Source organism: Manacus candei, unplaced genomic scaffold (assembly GCF_025592945.1).
Source record: "Manacus candei isolate 608988 ecotype Guabito, Panama unplaced genomic scaffold, ASM2559294v1 h1tg000024l, whole genome shotgun sequence".
Taxonomy (NCBI): domain Eukaryota; kingdom Metazoa; phylum Chordata; class Aves; order Passeriformes; family Pipridae; genus Manacus; species Manacus candei.
Genome location: NW_026138072.1, coordinates 6,410,321 through 6,433,867, shown reverse-complemented (window position 1 = coordinate 6,433,867; position 23,547 = coordinate 6,410,321). Strand labels below are relative to the sequence as shown.

Genomic DNA, 23,547 nt, shown 5'->3' with positions numbered 1-23,547 from the left:
TTTAATGGTCTTAAGATACATGGATTAAAGTACTTCGGTACCTCTCCAGGTTATATATGGAATGGGGAATAGCCTCTCTGCCTCCTGTCTTTTCTTGCCTGCAGGCTAGACTAGTCTGAGCTGAGCACTAACCTGATTATACAAGTTTGTTGAGTCCTAAATTTGGCCACCAGTGAAACCCTAGTGAAATAATTTTTCCTTAAAATCTTTATGCAATGGAATAAAATCTTACTGATCCCACATGAGACCTAAATGCAGCAAAGTTCTCTTCATAGGAAGTCTTTGTTGCTTAATTTAAATAATTACCTTGGCAACTCAACTGTCTGGGTAGCAGATGGGCTAAACCTCCAAGTTCAGTGTTTAGACTTGTGTCTGGGATGATTTTGAGTATCCTATTTCATTTTGGAAATGAAATGAATCTTTGGAACATGTCTACCTAAACTGGGAGAGCAGAGTCTGCTTCAGAATGAATTTAAGCTTCTTAATGTACAAAGCAAACTAGCATACATCTTTTTGTATATTCTGGTACTCCAGATACGCTCTTATATATTGAGGCTTGTCTGAAAGGGTTAACCTGCTGAGAGGCACAGACGTGTGGGGTGGGAGGGGGAAGGGAGGCAGGGATTAACATGTGTGAAATATTTGGGAAGGATATAAATTGTATTAATATTTTTTAATTAATATTTCTGATATTTCTGAGATAGAGCACATTGAAATGTGCTCTATTTCAGAAATGTTGCTCCAGAATTTCTTATGATGCAGGCACAGATAGTTGCTACAGCTAGTCTTTGTCATGGTTATTTTTGGTCTCTGATTTTCTCCCCCCATATATTATAGCAAGTATAAAATATTCACGTTACTTTACATAGCATTCTGCTTTGGAGTTAATAGTCTGTTCTGTGCATGTTTCTTCCAAGAGGTGGGAGAGAGTTACAGTCAACTGATGGGGGGAGTTAAGATGGAATATTTCTAAATGGGAGGAGGATACTGATGACGTAAATTCAAGTGATGAAGGAGACACTGACAAGGGACTCTTACTTTTAAAAACAATTAACTTGATAAATATCTCAGTGAGAATAAGGTAGAGAAAGCATGTGAAAAGGCAGACTAAATCTTTTTGTATCCTGACAGACAGCAAAAACACTTTTGAAGATCTTGCTCAATTTTGACTTTCTTCCGTGTTTTCAGCGAATCTGCGAAGATTAAAATATTTGCTTTTTAGATTTCAAAATCAGTCAATCTAGATTGATTTGAACTGTGTTTTGTTACATAATGATAAGAGAGGAAGACATCTCTATAGTAAGCACGTTTTATGTAATACTATCTACCCTATCAGACCTGTGTGCCCATTAGAATAATATAAATCTGCACAGGTTAAAAACATAATCTGTATTTCATTATGTGGATATATATGTGTCTGTGTGGATGTTTGTCTAAAATGAGTGTGTAATGGACATGCACAAAGTCATGCTCTTTTAATGCATCTCTGCATCTTTAATATGTACAGTCTAGAATCCTTTTAAAGCTTTTTGAATGGTAAACTTCAGGCATCCAAGCAGGAGAATGCAGTTGAGATGTGACTGACATGCTTCTAAAGGGAGCTGCCCTGTGTGTGTGCGTGTGTGTGTGCAAGAGCTGCGTGCTGCAGCATATCAGCCTTTTGTCATCCTGCGAGGATTGGACTGTACCATGCTGCTAAGTCAGGAAAATGAGCCGGGAACACGGGCACGGAGAGTCCACTCGCTCCTTTTGTGTGTAATACCAGGTTTATATTGCAGTTCTGCTAACTGTAGATTCTTTCCAAAACTGAAATTGTTTTAAGATTAATGTAGAGCAAAATAAGGAAGCAGGAGTGGTTTGGTGACATTATTTTGACATGATTGGCTGAGGATTATGATGTAATAGGTTACAGTGCAGCCCCTTATAGGTTTTAAAATGAATTCCAAGACACCATTACAAAGAAAGCTTGACTCTTTTCTTGTATCTGAGCTTACTCAGTGAAACTCATACAAATGTACAATACTGTTTGGAATATGGAAGAACTGGATGTTGAATATCCTAAGACAGATATAAGTTGTGGCACAGACTTGATGTTTTACATAGAAATGGATCCACCAGGTAAAACTGCAGTCTTATTATAGAAGACTTAATAATTTTGGTCTTTGCAATAGATACTGGAAAATTGCTACTGGATATGTAGGATTTCTTTCTTTGTTATTGACACAAATATTTTTTTTTTCATAAATTAGAATGAAATTGTTGTTTAGTGCATGGTTGTAGTAATTAGAATCTTAACATATACCTGTCTGCTTATTTAATTGAATTTTTAATGAATTGACCTGTTTATAGTTTTTTTAAATTATATCAGAGGTAGTTCTAGTCCTGCTATTATATCATTAAAAAAATTGTATTTCTTTTATTATTATTTTTGCTGTCTCTGTTCCACACTGTGCCTAAAAGGAGATGCTGTAGTATCACTCTTGTTTCCTGAAATAGTGATTACAAATCATTGGTTTGGACTGTTTAAGGAAAAACATTTTTAAAATTTAGCAATATTAATTGAATACCTGTTATAACATCATTTTTTTCATATTATATGAAAATATTATGCTATCCTGATATTCATTGCAACTTTAAAAACATTGTCTTTTGAGTCCGGTCATACTATACAGGACAGGAATGATGTACTTACTGAAAGAGCTGAGTTGATTTTTGATGCTGATTCCAATGTAGTCCCCCTTGTTACTAAGTCAGTGCTGCAGTATCTTCTCTGGCACCCACTGGTATACGTATGCAGCTTTGACATTGAGAAAAGGGGAATGTGGTTTTTAATCAGTCCTGCCATTCGAACACAATTTATTCTGTAGAATAATAAGATTAACACAAGAGATATTTAGGTCACAGATGGGTTTCTTAAACTGTTGGTTTGAGGTATTTTTCCTTTTTTTTTTTGCATATCATTGCACAGAATGCTAAGGATCACAAAAACCCAATTCTTTTTGAAATATACAGTATTGCTGTGGGTTTGCATTTTTTATTACTCAGCTTCTAGGTTAGGAAGCAGCAAAATTTGTCTAAGATTATTACATAGGAGGATAAAAATAATTTGGCATGTTTCATTATTTATGTTCACCTGAAGGTAGTGAAAGAAGGTAAAAGCAAAGTTCAGATTTTTTTTTCTCAAATGCTTTCTTCACAGAGGGAGGAGGTGAGTTTAGTGTTATATTTTGCTTAAAATACATTATTACAAGAGTAACATAGTTTTTTGAAACAGTACAACTTTATTTTGAATTATTTTGTTTTCAGTACAGTATCTTGATTCCTCTAATGTCTTTTAAAAACTGTTAGTGATGGACAACTCTGGTAACCAGTCCTTTTTTTTCCTCATTCACAGAATCATAGAGTTCATGTAGTAACATGTGATTTCAAGGAATATATGGTCATGTTCTCAGTGTGTTATAATCAACTTTTTTCCCCCCTTTCATTTGCAGCATTGCCTCCTAAGCCACCAAAACCTAATACCGTAACTAACAATAGCATGAATAACAACATGTCATTACAAGATGCAGAATGGTACTGGGGAGATATCTCAAGGTAAATCAGCTCAAGACATATATTTCTTATGCTTGGCTTGATGTTCTTACTGTGCTATTCTGTGTATATGTATTATGCTTCAAGTGTAAAAAATTTAGAGTTACAAGAGCCATTTTTAGGATATTTTCCAACACAAACATATTACAGCTGGTTTTATTCCAAACATGACTAAAAAGTTACTGGCAGTCAGTTAGAATGTAGTATGCAAAATGGTTGTTCTATTACTTTAAGATAGCTATATGAAAGACTAGCATGAAAGGGCAACACCAAGAAATAAATATTTTCTTCTTGTCTTTCATCCAAAACCTCAATTGTAGGCACAATAGTTAACAAGTCAGACTAACAAGTGCCATATATTAGCAACATTTTTAACTGTACTATATATAGGTACACTAGGCCAACACTGGCTGCTCAGATTGTACAGGCTTGTATGAACAAGCAGAAAGACCTTTGCATGAATAATAATTTTGTCCAGCAGTGAGATGACAGAGTATGCCATTTTTGTATCCCAGTTTTCTCCAGCAACTTTAAACGAGCTATTGAATAATTGTATTTATTAATATGGAGATCTAGAAGGCTTCTAAAGCCCACCTGTTTTAAACCAGAAAAAATTAGAGCACAGTGAGAGAATAAATGCATGAGAAGTAACTGAAATGATTGGTTACTTTTGCTTTCATTTTAGGGAAGAAGTAAATGAGAAGCTTCGAGACACTGCTGATGGTACCTTTTTGGTACGAGATGCTTCAACCAAGATGCATGGGGACTACACACTTACTCTAAGGTGAGATTAGTTAATACTAGGTCTGTGATATTTGATAGTAAAATGCAATAACTGCATTTAACATACAGCGTGCTTTAGGAAATAGTACTTGAAGTATGCCTAACTTTTCAACATACTGTATTTGCAGGAAAGGAGGAAATAACAAATTAATCAAAATTTTTCATCGAGATGGAAAATATGGTTTTTCTGACCCATTAACTTTCAACTCTGTGGTCGAGCTAATAAACCACTACCGGAATGAATCTCTAGCCCAGTATAATCCTAAACTGGATGTAAAATTACTGTATCCAGTATCTAAGTACCAACAGGTAATTTAGTCTATTTTCTTTGTGTGTTACTTAAATACTGAGAAATTACTGCAGACTGAGAAGTCATTTATCATTAAGAACTTCGGTTCTGTAAATGTGTGAAAAAATAAATTGGGTGTAAAACCTGATATTTTTGTTTAAAAACAACTCCACACTTTCCATGTAAATTTGAAAATTTAAATACTGTGGATACATTATTAGGAAATAAACATCTTAATAAATATCCCACTCAAGGATAAAATATATAATTTTCAGTGTAAAGCTAAACACTTGCAATACAAATTTTCTTTTTGTCATTAATTTCTCATTTGCATATTATGCATTTAGTATTCTCTGTACTGAAGAAAAAGAAATCACATTTCCATGTAATTATCTAGGTATTTTTAAGTAGTTTTATCTGGAAAATCTCTGCAATATAATTGTTTCATTATGGAATATCTTTCCTTCTGCTCATCATTCCAGGATCAAGTTGTAAAAGAGGATAGCATTGAAGCAGTGGGAAAGAAATTACATGAATATAATACCCAGTTCCAAGAAAAAAGCAGAGAATATGACAGACTCTATGAAGACTACACAAGAACATCTCAGGTGAGTTAGATTTGAAGCAGAGTGGAAGACTTTGTAAATTTTGAAGAATATTATTGTGAATTCATGCTGCCATCTTCCTACTCCTCCCCTTTGCCACCACTGCCAGTGCCCTGATACGGTTGCTCAGAATAGTACAATTACTTGCTTGTGTTTGAACACCCATCACCTGTAAACTTAACTACACTGTGCCCAACTCTGACAACTCCATCCAAAGCAAGTCCATAACTATCTGGATTTACCAGCACTTCTGCATACTGACCTCATCAAGATGAGTTATGGTTTTCAAGGCATGTTTGCAAGGAAGCATTGAAGAATTGAAATAATTGAAGAAAAGTGGAGAACTTCTGGCAACTTTAACTTGTATGACTAAAGACTTGGCTATCAACTAGGTATGTAGTGGCAGGATAGGTTAGATGACTTCATGAGACCTGTTCAGGCCAGTATCTTACACCTTTATTTCAGAAAGTCAGCTGTACCTCTAAGGACATTAGTTGGTACAAAGGGCAAAGGGTGCTGCCGTACAGCTCTAAGCATCACAAATAAAATTTATTTATACAAAGCAAAGGTTGTAACTGGTTCTTTTTCTAGCAGTTCCACTTCCTTGATAAACCTCGTCATGGTAGCCTTTTGCACAAACCTGTTGTCTCTATGTCATAAGGCTTTGAAGAATGCCTTTTTGGTAAAGGGATATTGAAGTCTTGTTTTACAACATACTGAAGTGTTTCTGTGATAGAAGCCAATAAATTTTCCCCTTTGTCTGATATCAACTGTAATAACAATTACTTTTTTTTCAGGAAATTCAAATGAAAAGAACAGCTATTGAGGCATTTAATGAAACAATAAAAATATTCGAAGAGCAGTGCCAAACACAAGAAAGATACAGTAAGGAGTACATTGAAAAATTTAAACGGGAAGGAAATGAAAAAGAAATACAGAGGTCAGTATTTGGTTTTGCATATCAAATTGTGTGGTTTTTGAAAAAACAAACTGCGAAGTATAGGTGTGCCTGAAACTGAAGCAAGATGACAAGTTTAAAGCTGTAAGCAAAGAAGCCTCAAATAGGGTAGATGTGAACTTGTGAAATATATGGCTACATCTAGAGAAGTAATCTGTTCTCTTAAGTGTCTACACATATAAATAGCAGATTATAAAGTCATGAGTAAGAGATCAGAGTTTAACCTACCGCATTATTCTATCCAGAATTATGCACAACTATGAAAAACTGAAGTCTCGGATAAGTGAAATTGTGGACAGCAGGCGTAGATTAGAAGAAGATTTAAAGAAGCAAGCAGCTGAATATAGAGAGATAGACAAGCGTATGAACAGCATTAAGCCAGACCTCATACAGCTGAGGAAGACAAGAGATCAGTACTTGATGTGAGTATCATGAATTAACAAATTTGGTTTTAAGTTGTTTTTTTTTTAATGGTATCCAACTTTTGTGACTAAAAATTAATTTTATTTACAATTATTGTCCAGGTGGCTGACTCAGAAAGGTGTTCGGCAAAAGAAGCTAAATGAGTGGCTTGGAAATGAAAATGCAGAAGAGTAAGTATTGAAAGATTTAAATATTTCTGGTGTTTCAAATCATCTTACACAGAAGTGAGATAAAGCATATTTAATTCTTGGACCACACAGAGGAAATCTCAAGCCTACTAACAATGCACACTGTTAAGGCATGACAGCCTACATAATGCCAGTATTGGAAAGGATGCTGTCTCGCTCCCTACTCTACATTTTTTCAGGGAAGTGTATAATCAAGTTACTATAGCAAAGCACTGAAATGTAACTTGTGTCTTTATTCTTACCAGCAAAATTAAGTTCATGAAGTGTTAGTATCTTAGAGAGACGTGACATGGATGGATAAATTGTTCAGAAGGCCTCTTAGGTATGAGCAGCCTTTTTCTGAATTTCAACTGTCGTTACCATATTGTTATCTTCTGTAGTGGTACCCACATGAGTATATCACATTACTGTTGGAGATAATAAATTTGTATATGCTGAGGAGTGGGCCTTCTCTGGTTTTGTGATTTATTTAATTTTTCTGGAAAATGGCAGGATAGTATTCTGTCATTTCAGGCAATTTAGTATACTATAGCTTCTGACAGGGGCTAGACTGGGAAAAAAGCAAAAAGCAGTTGGGTTTTGTGAATGTAGACCAGATTTTAACAAAAGTGGGACACAGAATAATATCTGAAGTAGTAACAGTGAAGAATGAACAAATAGAAAATCAAAGTTGTCTCAGTAATATTTGTATAAATATTTTCTGCCTATGTAGTTTCTTGTGCATGCCTTTTATACTGCTTGGTTGAATATACAACAAAAGCAGCAGACTGACAATGACTCTTCAGTGGTTTTACATTCTAGCCTTGTCCACATCTATTTTAATTTGGCTTGGTTTATTGAGTCTCTTACTAGAAGTAAGAGACTAGTTATTCTACAAATTGTGCTTCTCTGCTGTGGTAGAAGCAGGAGATAAAAATGACATACACGTTTTACAGCCACGTTGTTTTCTGAATCTTAGCACAATTCAAAGATGATATGATGTAAAATACGTAGGCACCTGTTCCCAGTAGTACTCCTATCACTTAAACAGTAGAAAAAGAATAATGCCACTCCATGGGTTTAGTGTAGCATCAAAATAGTAAGTGAAACTGTTTAAAGAACCTTTTCCTCTTCTCTCACTCTGTGACTCTCCTTGCCAGTGATCCTGGTAACTGCTGAAAAATTAAACTTTTGATTACTCTTTTTCTGAAGTTGTAATGCAGAAAAAAAACCCAAACAGCAATATAATGAGCAGGATAAAATACAGGAATTACACTCTCTGTATTGGAAGTAGAGCCACTACTGCATGTGTTTGACTATCATGCAGGTCGAAAGAGTATGAGGGTATAAGGGACTTGAAGAGAGTGTTACATGAAGCAGAAGAACCCTTTTTCTCTGTGAAAATTGAATTCTAGGTGAGATTGCTGATTTTTGTAGACTACTCTGAGTATCTTCAGAAAGACAGAACCATGGATGAGTGAGAAGTCATTTTTCCTTAAACCAAGGAAAACTGATTAAAAGCCTTTTAAAGAGAGAATAAGTGCATTATCCAAACACAGATTGACTGCAAGCTGATCAGGAGAGGCAGGGCCCACCAGTGCAGGCTGCTGGGCAAGTGGGGAGCTCTGGAGCTGCACAATACCGAAGCGATGTCCACAAAGCTGAATCAGGTGCATCTTCTTTCATGGTGGGCTTTAGCTCAGAGGGTTCTCTGTAACTCTGGAACAGCTATATTCTTGGGAGCTGATTTGGCAGAAAAGGCCCTGTATTATATGCTCTTCTCATAATCTGCTTATAAGAAGAGAGAAAGCACTCTACTGTTGCACCCTTTCCACAAAACCATCTCCCCTATAAATAATTAATCTGTACAACTGCTCAAAGCTTCTCCAAGCAGCAACTGTAGTTGATACATTGCATGATTTTTCATTGCTGACCAAGTGTTCGGATCTTTGGAAATCAAGCTGACTCAGAGGGTATTGATTTTGTTGGGCTTGCTATTTACCAAAACAGCGGACAACGGTAGTAGTAGAGTACTGGAGTGCTCACAGCAGGTTCTGAAAAATAGCAGAACATCTTTTTACATTCTTCTTCATATTTACACGAGTGTTCTTCAAAGAAATAAGAAACAGAGCTTATATTTTAGTTTTATTCAATAGTTTGAACAGTGCAATATTACTTGGTTTACATTCCTAGTTTTACCAGGGAGGCATTGGGCTAACCACTGATTTTTTTTTTCTTTTTTGTAAGTAATATGAAGTAGACACTATTCAATTGGTGGATTTTACTCTGCTATGTGTTTCAAAAATGCATTTTTTTCCAATTTTTGCAGCCAATACTCTATGGTAGAAGATGATGAGGACTTGCCCCATCATGATGAGAGAACATGGAATGTGGGAAATATCAATAGAAGCCAAGCTGAAAATCTGCTGCGTGGAAAGCGAGATGGAACATTCCTTGTTCGAGAAAGCAGCAAGCAAGGCTGCTATGCCTGCTCTGTTGTGTATGTACCCTAATTTGTGAATGATGTAACCAACATTTGAGAGGCCTACCTCGAACTGGGGGCAGATAGACACTTGCATATGCATGATTCCCATTGGACCTTTGGGTTTAGAAAGTCCTAAGGCCATTCTCTTTGCTGCTTCATTTCCTACACAGCTCCAACCTGTACCACTCCCACAGATAAGGCTCACTCAGAAGGGAAACAAAAGCATGGGTGCACTCCTTTCAATGCAGCTGCTAAGTCCTGCCTATCTCCTGCCTCCCTAAGCCAGCATGACATCTGCAAATTTGGACTAAACCCAGGTTTTTACCATTATCTCACCACAGAAGAGAGAAATTCTGTGTACTGACTAGCATCTTAAGATTCATCGCCAATACCTTATTTTCTATCTCAATTTTACTGTACTCACAAATTAAAAACTGGTTTTTTTTTTTCCTTTTTAGGGTGGATGGAGAAGTAAAGCACTGTGTGATAAACAAAACACCTACTGGGTATGGATTTGCAGAGCCATATAACTTGTACAATTCGCTCAAAGAACTGGTGCTACATTACCAACACACATCACTTGTGCAGCACAATGACTCTCTCAATGTCACACTAGCCTACCCAGTATATGCACAGCAGAGGCGATGAACATCTTAATACTGCGGATTGTTTGGTTTTTTCTAGAGAAAAGATTTGACAACATTGAGGCCTCTGGAGAGAAAAGGCTCCTTTCAGCTTTACTCAAGAATTTGCAGTCTCAAAGCTGTTTCAGATAGGACTAGAGATTTCCTTCACAACTGTGGTGGGAGAGATCACAGTAGCAAGCCGTGAATGTATGTTTGCAATCTGAAGTGCTTTTTGGTTTTTTTGTAATTAAGAAAAGAAAAACACGAGAAAAATCCAAACCTGATCTCCCTGCAGGGACATAGAGGCCTTTAAGCATGGTGCTTGTTTACGACCACTTCTGAAGCTTTACCAGCTAGAACATTGGATTATCCAGACACAAGGTATAAGAGGTCTGTATCATTCAGTTATTGGAATTTCGTGGTCACAACATAATTTGGAATGATGTTGCTGCACTCGGCGGATCCAGACACACAGCATTGTGGATTTTTTTGGTTTCTAGTGAATGATATGTAGCAGAAGGAATGGCACTTTCGTTTCTAAGGGATACTTTAAAAGGACTTCAGTTACAGTATGTTGTTCAGAGTAATTGTAATAGCAAAGTGCCAGGAAGTGTTTTGTTTAGATAATTAAAAATCCTGTTTTAAGAATATATTTAAGACTGAAGAAAACAGGACTTTCAGTGGCATACAGTGTATAATAGTGTACATAGTATTGGATGACTAACTATCATTGATGGAAACTGTCAATATCAGACTGCTTCTTTTTTCCCTTTTCTGTTTGCTGAAAGCTGAATTCTTAGACCATGCTATGCAATACTGAATTTTCTTTAGGCTGTAGTCTTCTTTCAAGCATATCTACAGGCTTCTTTTTCTTTCTTGTTTCCTTGTCTTCTTTTTTTTGTTATTTCTTTTGCCTGAGAGTATTTTTCTTGATTATTTTTTGTTACTGATTTTCTTGTTTGTTTCATGGGACTTACTTTTTTTTGAGACTTTTTGTTTGTTTGTTTGTTTGTTTTTTAATGTACAGGAAGCCAGCAAGAGTTGGCTTGAGAATTAAAACTATGAAATATTTTACAATTTTCTTTAGAAAAATAGAATATTGAGCTACTAGCTCGAAGTTTAAAAAGTTCGTAAATTTTTTTGATGAAATATTTGTTGGGCAGTGCCTGATAAGCTTCAAAGCTGCTTTATTCAATAAAAAATATATGAACATTACGAAATATCACTGAGTCCAACAATACTGTTTCAGAGATATCTTTAGAATACGGTACCATACTACATTTGCTTCTCGAAGCATTTTGAACTTTTATCACAATTGTCTTTTGAAAGACAAAAAACAAATAGTGTATCCTTCTTTGATAGTGACTGCAGAAAAAAATGGGGATATTTTACTACTGCAGTGTAGAGTGTAGATAGTTTGGATCTCAGAATGAATCCACCTTTCACAGTAAATAAATGATTTCTTGACCTGTGGCAGAATTTTTGTCAGCATGTAAAGATATTTTCATTTCATATGAAGGAAGTTTCTCTAATCTGTTGCCTAGGGGCTTTTTTGTATTAGTATTATGGGGAAAAAAAAGCTTCCACCTCTACTGAGAATGTTTGGATACAATATAGAGCTAATTAAGACTGGAATATGTCTTTTTTTGAAAATGATTAGGCTATGATACTTACTTTCAGAAGTTTGTAGGCCAAGGCAGTATCAAAGTGAACAGTTCCATAATTTCAGGGCACCAGAGACTTACATAATTACGGTTCAGTTAAAGAAAACAAATACATGAATCCTACTAAATCAGATTTATTAGTAATTCTGGGATAATTTACTGTCTGTGGTTTGCAATGGTTACTTATTGTCCTGACCACTGAGGAAATTCACACATTGCAATTGATAAAGTAATGAACTTCAGAGAAATCTTGGAAAAGATTTGACTAAGTGAATATATGACTTTATTCTTCCCCCAAGATTAAAAAAGGCAATACCCATTACCATTAAAGAGAGTTGCACACACAATCAAAAGAGCAAGACCCATGGAATTCTCCCATAGTAGCTCTGCTTTAGAGATACTTGTGTTTTATTTCTAAATATGCAGAGCTTTATAAGCTGTTGGAGGAAATTTGCTGGTCTCCAATGATCTTTATATTATCATTTCATTTTCAAATTGCTACTTCAGTTCTGATGGTGTAAGGCTTTTGATTTTATTTTGATTTTGTGCTCTTTTTTTTTGGTGGGTTGTCTTTGCTTTCCTATAGGTGTATTTTCTTACTGGAATTTATATCAGGAAACACGATTCAACAAATAGTGATGTTTCATGATAGTCATCACTTAGAAAATTATTCTGAATATTTTTCCCTAATAGAAGTAGAGTCTTCATCCCTTACCTTCCTCATTCCACACTCTCTTCAGGCCTATAGGACCATGTAAATTTGGTATACCAATAACTGGTTTTTGCTGTGAAAAGCACCAACGATTACTCTAGCATGCCAGTTATACTATTGGGCTTCAAGTTACAGCTTAGTTGAATATACAGTAGTTTAACACTTATAGCAATCCAAGATATTCTTTGGACATATATTAATTTCTGAATGTTAAATATTTTATGAGTAAAATTGTATTTTTTTCTCTGTAGGCAAAATATATGTAGTCCAAATTGATGTTTCACGCAGCTTTTGTCAAGAAATTTTATCATAGTTAAGACGTTTGGATCTAAGTTTCCTCGTATTAAGAAAACCCCTGCTATGTCAGTGGGCCATATCCTTAGCATACCCTGTCCAGTATGGAATACAATTCCATACTGAATGGAAACATAATTCCTGTTTGCTGTGCAACTTCTCTTCGTGTGTGGCTGTAGGAGAAAAAAAACCAGTGTATGAGATTTGGCACTTGCTTTTCTTGCACAAGCAACAGTGAGAAATAAGCACTGCGTTGTAAGGATGAGTGCTTAGGGCTTCTTAAAGAGATGTTCTGCCTACACAGGGTCTATGCAATTTGCAGGGATCAGTTAAGTCTGATGCTGTGGAATGCTGGTGCTAAAAAATAACTCCGGAGCAGTTAATTAGGGGTGAGATAAGGAAAGGGTTTAATGTGCCAAGGCAATAGATGTTACAAGACGCATGCCCAGCTGTGCCTGAGATGTTACATTTTATATTACCTGTCCAATCCCAGGTGTGTCCACCCCGTAGCCTTTGCTCTGGACCGCCTCCGATCCACCCCCTTAGAATTGAGTCTGGGGGCTTTTTAGGACCACCTACTTCATCAGTCTCATCATCTTCAGAGCACAAAGGGTACATAGTCACCTAATTCCTGACTCCGTTTTGTTATTCAGACCCTGATATGGCTGTTCTCTAAACAGCCTAGGCCTTGCCTTGACAAGAGACTAAACATTGCCACTGAATTCAGGGGTAGATTTGATATGGGGAGCATAGAATGGGGTAAGAGGGTTAAGGAATGTGTAAACTACTTGTATTACAGGGAAAGGGAGTGAGGGTTGCTGCTTTTAAAATCTACTTCTACTACTTATAAAACTTATAAGGTTTATAAAAATTAGAAAAATAAAAAACTATTAGGGGCTTAAGGCATCAAGTCCCTCAAATTGGCATGAGTAGGTTTTCTTTGGTACTTATGTATTGTGTGGCTTCTGCATTTCTCTCCCTCCTAAATGCACAAAGCTAAATCCTGCCAAAGGCCCTATTCACTGCAGAGTTGTTTGTCTTTAATGTACCATATCGTTCACTCCAGTTTTGATTTGATCTCAAACAGACTACTATATACGGGAAAAAAAAGCATGGGGATATAACTGAAGAAACACAGTGGGTTTTTTCTGTAGTTCTGTTGATGTGTAGCTTTTTCATTTAATATAATATGTGGAAGGGGTTTGTTTTGTTACCTTTTTTGGGGGAGGGTGGAATTTTTTGTTTTGATTTAAATTCCTGAGGTATGCTGCACTGCAGCATCTCTTTCACAAGGCCTTTGAAAGGTATGAGACATAGCAAAGAGAACCAAAGCTCCCAAGCAAAATAAGTAGTTTCTGATTTACTTAAGTTGAAATTTGAATTTGCAGGTTGGGGATATGTATCTGTGCATACAGGTGCACACTTGCTGTGTTAATGTGTGAACAGATCCCAATATAGGTGCACTTTCACCTTTCATTCAGAACATGATCATTTTGCTGAATTCAGTAAGTGATGTCATTAACTTTGTTTAAAGACGCACACATGCACACAAGACCTTTGTGGGTGCAGCATGTTTCCAGATGCAGTTAGAAAACTGAGTTTCTGTGTTGTTGGATAGTTTCTTAAAAAAAAAAAAACAAAAAAAAAAAGTGAAAAAAAACCAAACCAAGCTTGTCTGTATGGTTCTGTTATCTAAGAAATTTTGTCAAGCAATCTGTAAAACCAAATCTTCAGCTTTTTTATTTGATGTCAACTGTTCTGTAGTGAGAAATGGCTTTGTCTTGTAATTGGCAATGAAATAATAATGCTTGGGAAAACATTCAGATGCTTCTAATGAGGAAAACTTCTGCCGATTTTCACACAGTGCTTTTGCTATGCATGGTATTAAGTTGGGAAAGTGAATCCTGATACTAGTTTTTTTCAGGATCACTTTAGAAATGGGCAGCTCAAAACACAATGCCTCCCATGGGACAAGGTTCTAAAGTGCAACATTTTATGTAGAATCATGTTGTATTTACTGCAGCTGAGTCTAAACTGTGGAAGTTGGTAATGTTACATTGCACTTGTCCTGATGAGATTGCATTAGCTGCCCAAGATGCTGCTATTTTCTTTTTTATTCTTGTTTTTAAAAATAAAGCTTTGTTCTGTTAAATGTCTTTAAAACATTAAGATTACTTTGTTTTAAAATTGTCTTTCAGGAGGTGCAGGTTAAAGCAGGTTGTAAATTGCCTTTACAAGGCAACTGTGAAAACATGCCTCCTTGAAGTTTGTTCAAGCTGTAGAGTTGATGGAGCTGTGTCTTGTTTTTGGGTTGCTTTCAAAATTGTAATAAGTCTTCAAGCAGAATAAAGGTTGTTTTGAAACTGCATTTCAGTTGTTGAGACTTCCATAAGGACTGTGATGTCTCTTTACAGCATCCTTGGGTAGATCTTCCTGTCTGTATGTGGCCTTCTTTGAAAATTAGACCCAAATATTATTAGAGGGAATATATATTATATTATATATATTATATATATTATGCTCATATTATTAGAGGGAACTAGGGAAAAAATAGTTTTAGCAGACTCTCAGCCATCCTATATCTTGAACTGAATGGGGTAGTTGGGTAGCTCCAAAATAGTCTCCTGTCAAAACAGTGTCAAAATCACAATTCTGCTCATCTCATACTATTTCAAAAGCAGTACAATACTCATGATCTGCCTTCTATAGTGCATTGTTTGCTTACCCTCACTATTGGTAGATGGTATTTGACTTCTTTAAGTCCATTCATATCTTACCCCAAAAGATGTCCTCCGGGTAAGTCAGCCAACCACTCTGGAAGCAGAAAGAGATTCCTATTCAGATTCTGTCCAAGGTTTCCATTCCAAAATTTGCTCACACTAATCTCTAAATACCTTTGACTGAAGTACTCAGGTAACACGGGCTTGGAATAATTTTTAATAATCACAACATTGTCACTGGCCCTTAGAGATTCTTAAAAGAAACTTAGATTAAGGACTATTATCATATTTTTACCCTGCTTATTAGAGAGCGAGGTTAGATCTCCAATGCATGTATCTGTTGCAGTGTTTCTGTTAGTAAGCTGATTCTTTTGTAGAGATGCTTAGTTTATCTTATTCCTGCCCCCTGAACCAATGCTGAGGAGCACAAAGGCTGTGCAGCCATAGAGTCGACATCTAAAAATAAGGTGAACTAGGTGGTGAATTATGCATTGTCCATCATCATCTGTTGGAGAAAAATTAAGACTGATGGATCATAATCTGCAGAAGTCTATGGATTTCTTTCCTGTATCATACATTGTATGGAAATCACTCTTGGAAGGCTGGAAAAATAGTTTGCAAAAATGTCATTCTATTTTTGCTGTCTGCAAGCAAACACCCCCTCACTTTCCCTCTCTGCTTTCTTGCTAAGCTTTGATGGTCGTACAATCATAGGGAATATGAAAGACTGCTTCAATCTATCTTTGTGCAGCTACAAGTGGGTGTAATACTTTTAAAAGATTATGAATGCTTATCATGGATTTTGGGTTTTTTTCTCCCCAAGTTGCTTGACTCATGCAAAGTCATGTGTGAGTAACTTCACACAATTCTTTTTGTCTGAGCTGTGAATCCTAAGAGGAAAGAGAAAATTTTAAAACTCAATGTCACCTTCTGCATAGATCAACACTGGTACTCCCTGGGCTGCAGATGGGGGCAGCTGGGCACGGGGGCACAGGGGCAAAGAAGCAGCACTGCTGGAGCCCTAGGCCACCTCTCCCTGCCTATAATGGCTTCCCATGGTGGTAGCCCTCCCATCCACCATGGAGAAGAGCCCCTCTTGTTCACATGGAGGACCTTTTGAGATGATTACCACCAGGACACACCTAATATTTACCACAGGGGCCCGATTCCCTCATTTAGAGGGTGCAAACTGGGGAAATGGCAAACAGTGGGGCCTTGCCAGTATTCCTGAATGAAAAGAAGGCTAAAAATAAGTGAGTTTGCTTTCACTGCAGGGCAGCTTGCAGGGAAGTGGGATCAGACATGATTCCAGACAGATGTGGGCTTTGTGAGAGGCACTAGGCCTTTCCTATCTCCTCTGAAAAAACAGAAAGCAGGAACTGTGGGAGCACTGCTGAGGACACAGTTCTGGTGTCTCTTTTTTTTAATCTCTTTGAGGACCTATGTCCTGAAATACATAGACCACCAGAAACAGAAATTCTTCAGCACTTTCTGTAAAAACAGTTATTGATTGATCAGCCTCTATTCAAACTTTGGGTAATCTGTGCAGGGACTAGCCTTTTGACCTGTGATCAAGCAATCAGATAACCACAAATATCCTGATAGTTCTTTGAAAAAGCAGGTTTTTGTCCATGGCTGTACCAGGCCTTGTTTCCTGCCAGAGTGGCATTGCAAGGACTCTGCTTGTACTGTTCTGTCCTCTATGAAGAAATTACCTTTGCATAGTAAAAAAGGAGGCGTTTAGGGCTACTGATTTAAATGTGCAAATATTTACATGAGTAAAATTTAACAGGTATCACACAAAAGGATCTAAAACCTGTCATGCTCGGGTCTTTGAACAAAAAAATATTGACAAAACTGGACACGAATATAGTTAATTCAGATGATGATTTCACTGCTGTGTGTTTGATATTCTTGTCTCATTAGAAGACCATAGCCTGTGAAGAAAGATACTGAGTTCATACCTGAGAGCATTTTATCCTCTATAAATTCTCTATAAATGTTTGTTTTCAACATGGTTTACTTTATTTTTCCACAAATCTTGTGCTTGGTATAAAACATTGTTTGATTAATCCTTTTGCTATTTTTTTTTTATGGTGTAACTACTGGAAGTCCTTCAGCAGGGTGGTCCATGGGGTGTTAGCTGAAACAGACATACTGAGAGTCAATGTTTGGTGGTGACCTTCCCACAGGGAATAGCTTGTCTGGACTGTAAGACAGGATGGTCCATCACAGCTGCCTGTCCAGCACTCAAGGCAGTGATTCAGATGGCTTTCACATGCCATCACGTGCCATCACTGCACTCAGGGTCATGAGGCTTAAGCTTTACCTATCTAAAAGGTGGGTATAACAATTCTTTGTAGCTTGTTTATTGTGAGGCTGAATGGAGACCTTAAAGAGCTTGATGTGGAAACATGAGAGGAATGCAAATCAGCAGCTATCAGGACTGGAGCCATACCAGAAAGCAAAGGCGAAAAGGAAAGCTTTGCACCACAGCCTCTAAGCAAGGACCATGCTGGGCCTCCAGTCACCCTCCACCTTCCCTGGGAAATCCATGCAGGATTATTACTCTGTTGAGCAAAAGGCTGCCACTTAAAACAGCACCTGTTTGCAGGTGCAGTTTGCTGCTCTTCCTTGTTTCAGAAAGACAGTGAGTTTGAACATTTTGAAGTGGGATTCATTTAATCTAATTTTAAGCACCTAAAAGAAAGGCTTGTCATCAAAGCCGTCTGCAAAACTCTCTTCACAGAGAGAGCCAGGCAATTCCTCAGGGTGATTCACCCCACCTACCTCAGGTACTATTCTTAGGATGCAGTGAATCACTCTATGGAGTCACTCCTTTGACTGGAGGGAGAGCCCAGGCAAATGGCTTATGCTAGATGTGCAACTTTAATGTGCCTCAGGTTAGATGAACTCAGTCTCTTCCCTGCTGATAAGCAGTTCAATTTTAATCTCTCCAGTACCAGCTGCAATGTCTTCTGCTCTTAGGCATAATGATAAGGGACAATTAATTTGGGGTTGGAATTAAAATTGGTTTACAGAAATTGAGTCTTTCATAATAATTGTAAAGGTGTCAGAGAGGTTCAAAAAGATGCTGGACCATATCAACCTTGGAGCTGTAATTCTGGACTGCACACAGAGGAATCCATGATACTGCTGTCTTCTCTGCCTGCTCCAGGGACAGGTAGAGAAAACCTGGCTTATCAGTGCCTTCCAACAGCCTATGTGAAGGCTACACACCTGTCTTCTGAGAAATACCTTGGTCTCATGCCAGCCATGTGGCCAGCCAAGAAGGCATGGATGAGGAAGATGCTGCTGTTTTTTCCAAGTGAGGTCAGTTTGTTAGTCACCACATCTGTATTTCCTTTCTTATCCAGGGAAAATTTAGGAAACTTGACTTTCTTTCCTTCCAATTGGTCCATAGCCAAGACACAAAGTGGGGTATTATGATAGTAAAACTAAGAAACTAAGAACTTCTGCCAAATTACCTCCCAGTCACACTGAGCTCTACCTTAGGGCAGGAGAGCTGTGTGGAATTCCTCAGGCATCTATGGAAAACTTAAGAAGGTCCTGTGGTGGTTTTTGGGTACGAGAGTATATGCATACCTGCGTCAGTTAAACTAAATCTTTCCGTGAAGAATGTTCTACTGAGAAGGGTCTGCAGACTGCAAGGGGAGTTTGTTCATCTGATGAAGTGGAAGATCTGGCCTTGAATAGCCTCAGTGGCTAGAGCAAAGGCAGTGTGAGGTCAGACGCAGGAACATTTTGGGCAGAAGATTCAGGAGTCTTGATGTGAAAGAAGAGAAGCTGTTATGCAAACAGCTGTTGCTCAACGGGTAACAGGTAATGTAAACAAAAAAGCCACAGATTGTCAAACCACCCATGAGGGCCAGGATTCCTCAGGATACGTGAATAAGATCCTCAGAATGGGTTCATAGCACTGCACCTTTTTGTGGTAGGCACTGTAGGTTTCTGGACAAAAGGATATTGCTCCTATGTGAAAACAGACTGATTTAGTCAGTGAGTAAATGTGCACAGCCACACTCCTTCAGGACTGTGAATATTATTTCAGAGAGGATGAGAGGACAAACTAATTTAAAAAAGGAAAAGAAAGGCCAAGTGTATACAAACACACACAATTAAATGATGTTGATATTTCAAAATGTCTTGGTCATCATTACCAATAACAACGTTATTAAAACTGAAATCTTACCATGGTCCGTCCATTTCCCACTGTAATCTTGGCAGGCACAGATGACCCAGGTCTTGTCCATTGGTTCTCCAGTGGCAAAAACACCTCTTATCTGGCTAGGCCACATGTGCTTCCAGTAGGGTGCGGCCAGAGACTGGATCCAAGTTGTCTTGAGTTAGCACAAGTTGCTTGGGTGCCTGCACACTCTTATGACAGCTGTATGTGAGAGCCCCTGGGTAATGCTGGATCCAAACAGCCATTTCAGCAGCAGACATGAAAGGAAAGGGATTGCTATTAAAGTCTTGATAGAAATTTTTTTCACAAGAATGTCCTTTCTGGTGTCACATACAGAAGAGCACATCCTCAGTTAAGGTGGTCAAAGAACCTCCTTTTACTGGGGAAGGTGGTTAGCTGTGACAATTAAATGAACAAGTTTCCCTCCCTTATTTTCTCAACATCTATAGCAATGTGTATGCACATGCTCCCTTCAGCACATCTGTGATGGAGACACCCTGACTGTAATATCTGTGAGCACCACCTAAGGCTGACCTGACATTTCTTAGCTGAATACAATCATTAACGTGGCCCCAGGTCTGAAGGTAAACTAACTAATGGAAAATGTGTTCAGCTTCTTAGCCAGGCTGTGACAATGAATAGTGTTCCTTTCAAAATGCCACACTCCCTACATTTCTAAAACTCATGTGTCCCTTAAAATTGGTATAAAATTTATGAAAAGTTTCTAGAGAAGCGAGAGAAATCCACGTGAGTGCCTCAGTAAAAAGTAACAAGCGAAACACATTGCTGCAGGGATTTTCCAGAAAAGACACCCTGGGCTTGCAAAGCGGGTCTACCACAGCTCTATCAGTGTATCCTTACTGTACAAATTTATGATTTCTGAGTCAGATTTCTTGTATTCATCTCCAGCCAAAAAACAAGGACTGTGGTCATTCTGACTGTCCTCAAATCATAGTGTTCTGGCCACAGACAGGGAAACTAGCTCTAGTAACTAAAGCTGCTCCCACTCATGCACCTGGGTTGTTTTATGTGGCAATGGAGCTGCAAGGGAAGGTGGTGGCTAGCTTATGCCCTGATATGAAATCGGGATGAACCTGAGAAACATGTCTGACCCCAGAAACTCAAAGAAATTGCTTCCCTATCCGGTAATACATATGTAGCTCTTGACTGATGCATGCCCATGCCCAATTCAACGTGTGTATTTTCTTCTTTGCACTGATACCTTCAGATCTCTTTGGCTCACAAAAAGTATTAGCGCATGTTAGGCAGCTGGTTTCTCCTGATTGTTTTTTTAATGTCAGCACAGTCTTGAAGCTGAAACAGTGGACTGCATACTCCCTGTGAGAAAAATACTGGTTAATTGTGAGTTTCACTCGCAGCAGATACTTCACATCTGACATCTCTCTACACTTTCACCCCTAGAGGTTCTGATGCAAGCCTGGCTCTGGAGCTTTGATAACTGGCTCCCACTGAGAGAGGGGAACCATGAGACAAGGGGAAAAAGACTTTCCTTCCAACATTTTCCTAAGCTGCCCCTATTCAGTGGATCAAATTCATGGTAGATCTACTTGAATGCAAGGAGAAGGGTCAAAGCAGAAAAACATTACCAACTGTTCATGACTAGTATTTCTCTTCCTATAGTATTCTAAAACCTTGGATTTACTTATCTTTTCAATTTTGCTCTGCAGATAGTTGAGGACAAAAATTTCCAAGCCAACACCTTCATCAGTTCAAAGTTACTGGTGTATTTGTGCTGATGCATTTGATAATCCAAGGTTATATTCCTGTATCATATAAATGACCCACTCAACAACAAAATGTCATCATTCTCCATCCTTTCCTAGAAATTAATTTAGTCATGCACCTTAAAAGAGACTAGAAACGTAAGGCTCATCATGCACATATTAGAGTTGATCAAGAATTGTTCTGTGAGGGAAATTCTTATTAAAAAACCCTCATTTCATATGAAACCTTCACAAGGGTTATGAATTCAGCAGAGCTCTTTCAAAGTTCAAAATAAAAAGCAAGACTCCAGTTTCCATCTAATATAAACCTGTTAGCCGACAGTGACCATCTTAGTAGACACTTAGCATAGATGAGACCTAGGAGAGTCTTCAGTGAGCAGAGGCTGAAAACATAAGATACTCTAGCTTTTCCACCAGACTATGGAGTTTGTTTCAACCCACTAGAACTTTTAGTCCATATAAATAAAAATATTAATTGGAATAAATAAAACTGATTATAATGCCTGGTCATTATGATACTCACCAGGGACAGAGGAAAAATGAATTCACATCCCTGCTTCAATGGTGACTCCATGTCTGGAGCATGAAAATTAGGCAGGCATAGGCTGAGACAGGTAATTGTATAGCTACAAAGGTGGTGATATTTTTCTACAAGCAGTTTGAGTTCTTGTGTTTTTACTGAGTCGTACAACTCAAGAAGTGATATCTGCATCAGAATTGGTTTTAGATCAATGTTTACATTTTGAGGCCTGTTTGGTCTTCAGTGTGAGCCAGTCTTTGGATTCCAAAGGATCAAAGTTTAGAAAGTTTTTCTAGACTCCTGAAGAACCACCTCATGCAATTGTAGATATCACAAACCTTCTGCTTTAGACAGATGTGACTTAAAACAGGAAACCAAACCCAGCCAGGTCTAAGTATGACACAGAAACCAGGCTGAATTGGTGTTTTCATGACTGTACTTTATCCACTCAAAAATCAGAAGTATTTTAGAATCTCAGTTTTGGTTTTGTTCTTTCATGCTGAAAAACTTCAGTACTGCTTAGTCTTCTGGCTCAGAAACATGAACATTTGAACACAGAAGTAAAGAAAACAAACAAACAAACAAAAAACCCAACCCCCCAAACCAAACAAACAAACAAAGGCCAATGAATGTGTTAGAATCTTTTATGGCTCCATAAAAACTAACCATAAAGTATAACTAACTATTTGCTGGTAGTAAACTCAGAGTAAGAAAAGACCCCTAGCCCTTGTTTTCAAATGCTTTCCCTCCAGACTACTCCAATCCCAGCTGAAATTGATGTTAGCTAGAAATGAGGAGACTGTGTATACCAAAAATCTCTTTAGCTTCACTGGCTCCATCTAATCCCAGCAGAATTACCTTGACACCCTATAGATAGATCTGGCTGCCATTTATGTCCCTGTTTTTGCTGTTAAATTAAAGCAATTAGCACTTCCTACTTGCTAATCTGAAATATTTTAAAATGGTTTCTCCTTTCTTTACCACAGTTTTAGATGTGACTGAACAAAAATCACTGGTCAGGCCTCCTAGCCTTGAAGACATGCATGGTCTGGTAGAGGAAGTCTTCTCCTGTCATTCACATGGGAGGAGTATCAAAGTCCAAAAATTCTGAGTGGGTGGTAGAATTGCACCAAGGATATTAATTTTGAAAAGCTGAGTAGGAGAAAAGTCACATTAACATTTCTATCAGATAATTACTTTTGGAGGGTATTAGAGGAGCACCTGTACAAATGTGTTCAACAAGCAAAATGGTGATCATATCCACTAGGCTATTTATTTGACAGCTTTTTCAATAGTTTATCTAGCTCTGGTGATACTGCTTTTGTAAGTAAGAAAATGTAAATTATTAGTCTCACTTAATTTTGCTGCCACAAGCTCCTGTGGACTGCTTTTTTATTAGTGTCATAGAAATGTTTTCCCCTTCTGTGTTTGACTGATTGCACCCAGTACACCTGAACAGGATTTGCAATTGAAAATAGAACTTGTATTTCCCAATTAGAGAGCCTGACTATTCTTGCAGATGACCAAGTTTCTTGATCATTGAATCTGAACTATAAGCTTGGTTTACATATATTGTTCACACGGGGTGGGTTCCTTTTTTAATGTTCTTCCGCATGTTCATGTCCCTGTCTGAAAAATAAGTGGTGGGAGTGAGAGAGAGAGGGTAAATTGACAGACTGATCAGATGCTTGACTTACTTACTTGGTCATCAGCAATACCATCCTTTCAGGACAGGGCAAACAGTTGCTAATGAGAGCA

General features: G+C 37.7%; 1 protein-coding gene and 1 long non-coding RNA gene across 8 annotated transcripts in view; one reads left to right on the top strand and one right to left on the bottom strand.

Moving 5' to 3' along the window:
• Positions 1 to 14,965, top strand: part of PIK3R1 (phosphoinositide-3-kinase regulatory subunit 1) — a 61,386-nt gene extending 46,421 nt beyond the window's left edge. For 4 of the 5 annotated variants that reach the window (XM_051788353.1, XM_051788351.1, XM_051788352.1 and 1 more), the window contains 9 exons: positions 3,492 to 3,594; positions 4,277 to 4,375; positions 4,503 to 4,683; positions 5,146 to 5,271; positions 6,066 to 6,208; positions 6,472 to 6,648; positions 6,751 to 6,819; positions 9,146 to 9,316; positions 9,760 to 14,965. In XM_051788353.1, coding sequence (XP_051644313.1) covers positions 3,492 to 3,594; positions 4,277 to 4,375; positions 4,503 to 4,683; positions 5,146 to 5,271; positions 6,066 to 6,208; positions 6,472 to 6,648; positions 6,751 to 6,819; positions 9,146 to 9,316; positions 9,760 to 9,949 — 1,259 coding nt within the window. In that variant the 3' untranslated portion in view covers positions 9,950 to 14,965. Of the gene's footprint in view, positions 1 to 1,153; positions 2,119 to 3,491; positions 3,595 to 4,276; positions 4,376 to 4,502; positions 4,684 to 5,145; positions 5,272 to 6,065; positions 6,209 to 6,471; positions 6,649 to 6,750; positions 6,820 to 9,145; positions 9,317 to 9,759 lie in introns of those variants that run through there. The other variant, XM_051788354.1, reaches the window with a different exon arrangement.
• On the bottom strand, positions 1,086 to 20,473 carry LOC127471459 (uncharacterized). Of its 3 annotated transcripts, XR_007904659.1 has the most exons (4): positions 19,531 to 20,039; positions 15,323 to 15,411; positions 2,693 to 2,861; positions 1,086 to 1,193 (listed from the first exon to the last, which is right to left on the bottom strand). It is a non-coding gene; the product is annotated as an uncharacterized LOC127471459 (long non-coding RNA). The 3 variants fall into 3 exon arrangements; XR_007904660.1 differs by lacking the exons at positions 1,086 to 1,193; positions 2,693 to 2,861; positions 19,531 to 20,039 and adding exons at positions 8,645 to 8,870; positions 20,386 to 20,473; XR_007904658.1 differs by lacking the exons at positions 1,086 to 1,193; positions 2,693 to 2,861 and adding an exon at positions 8,645 to 8,870.
• Positions 20,474 to 23,547: the final 3,074 nt, after the last annotated feature.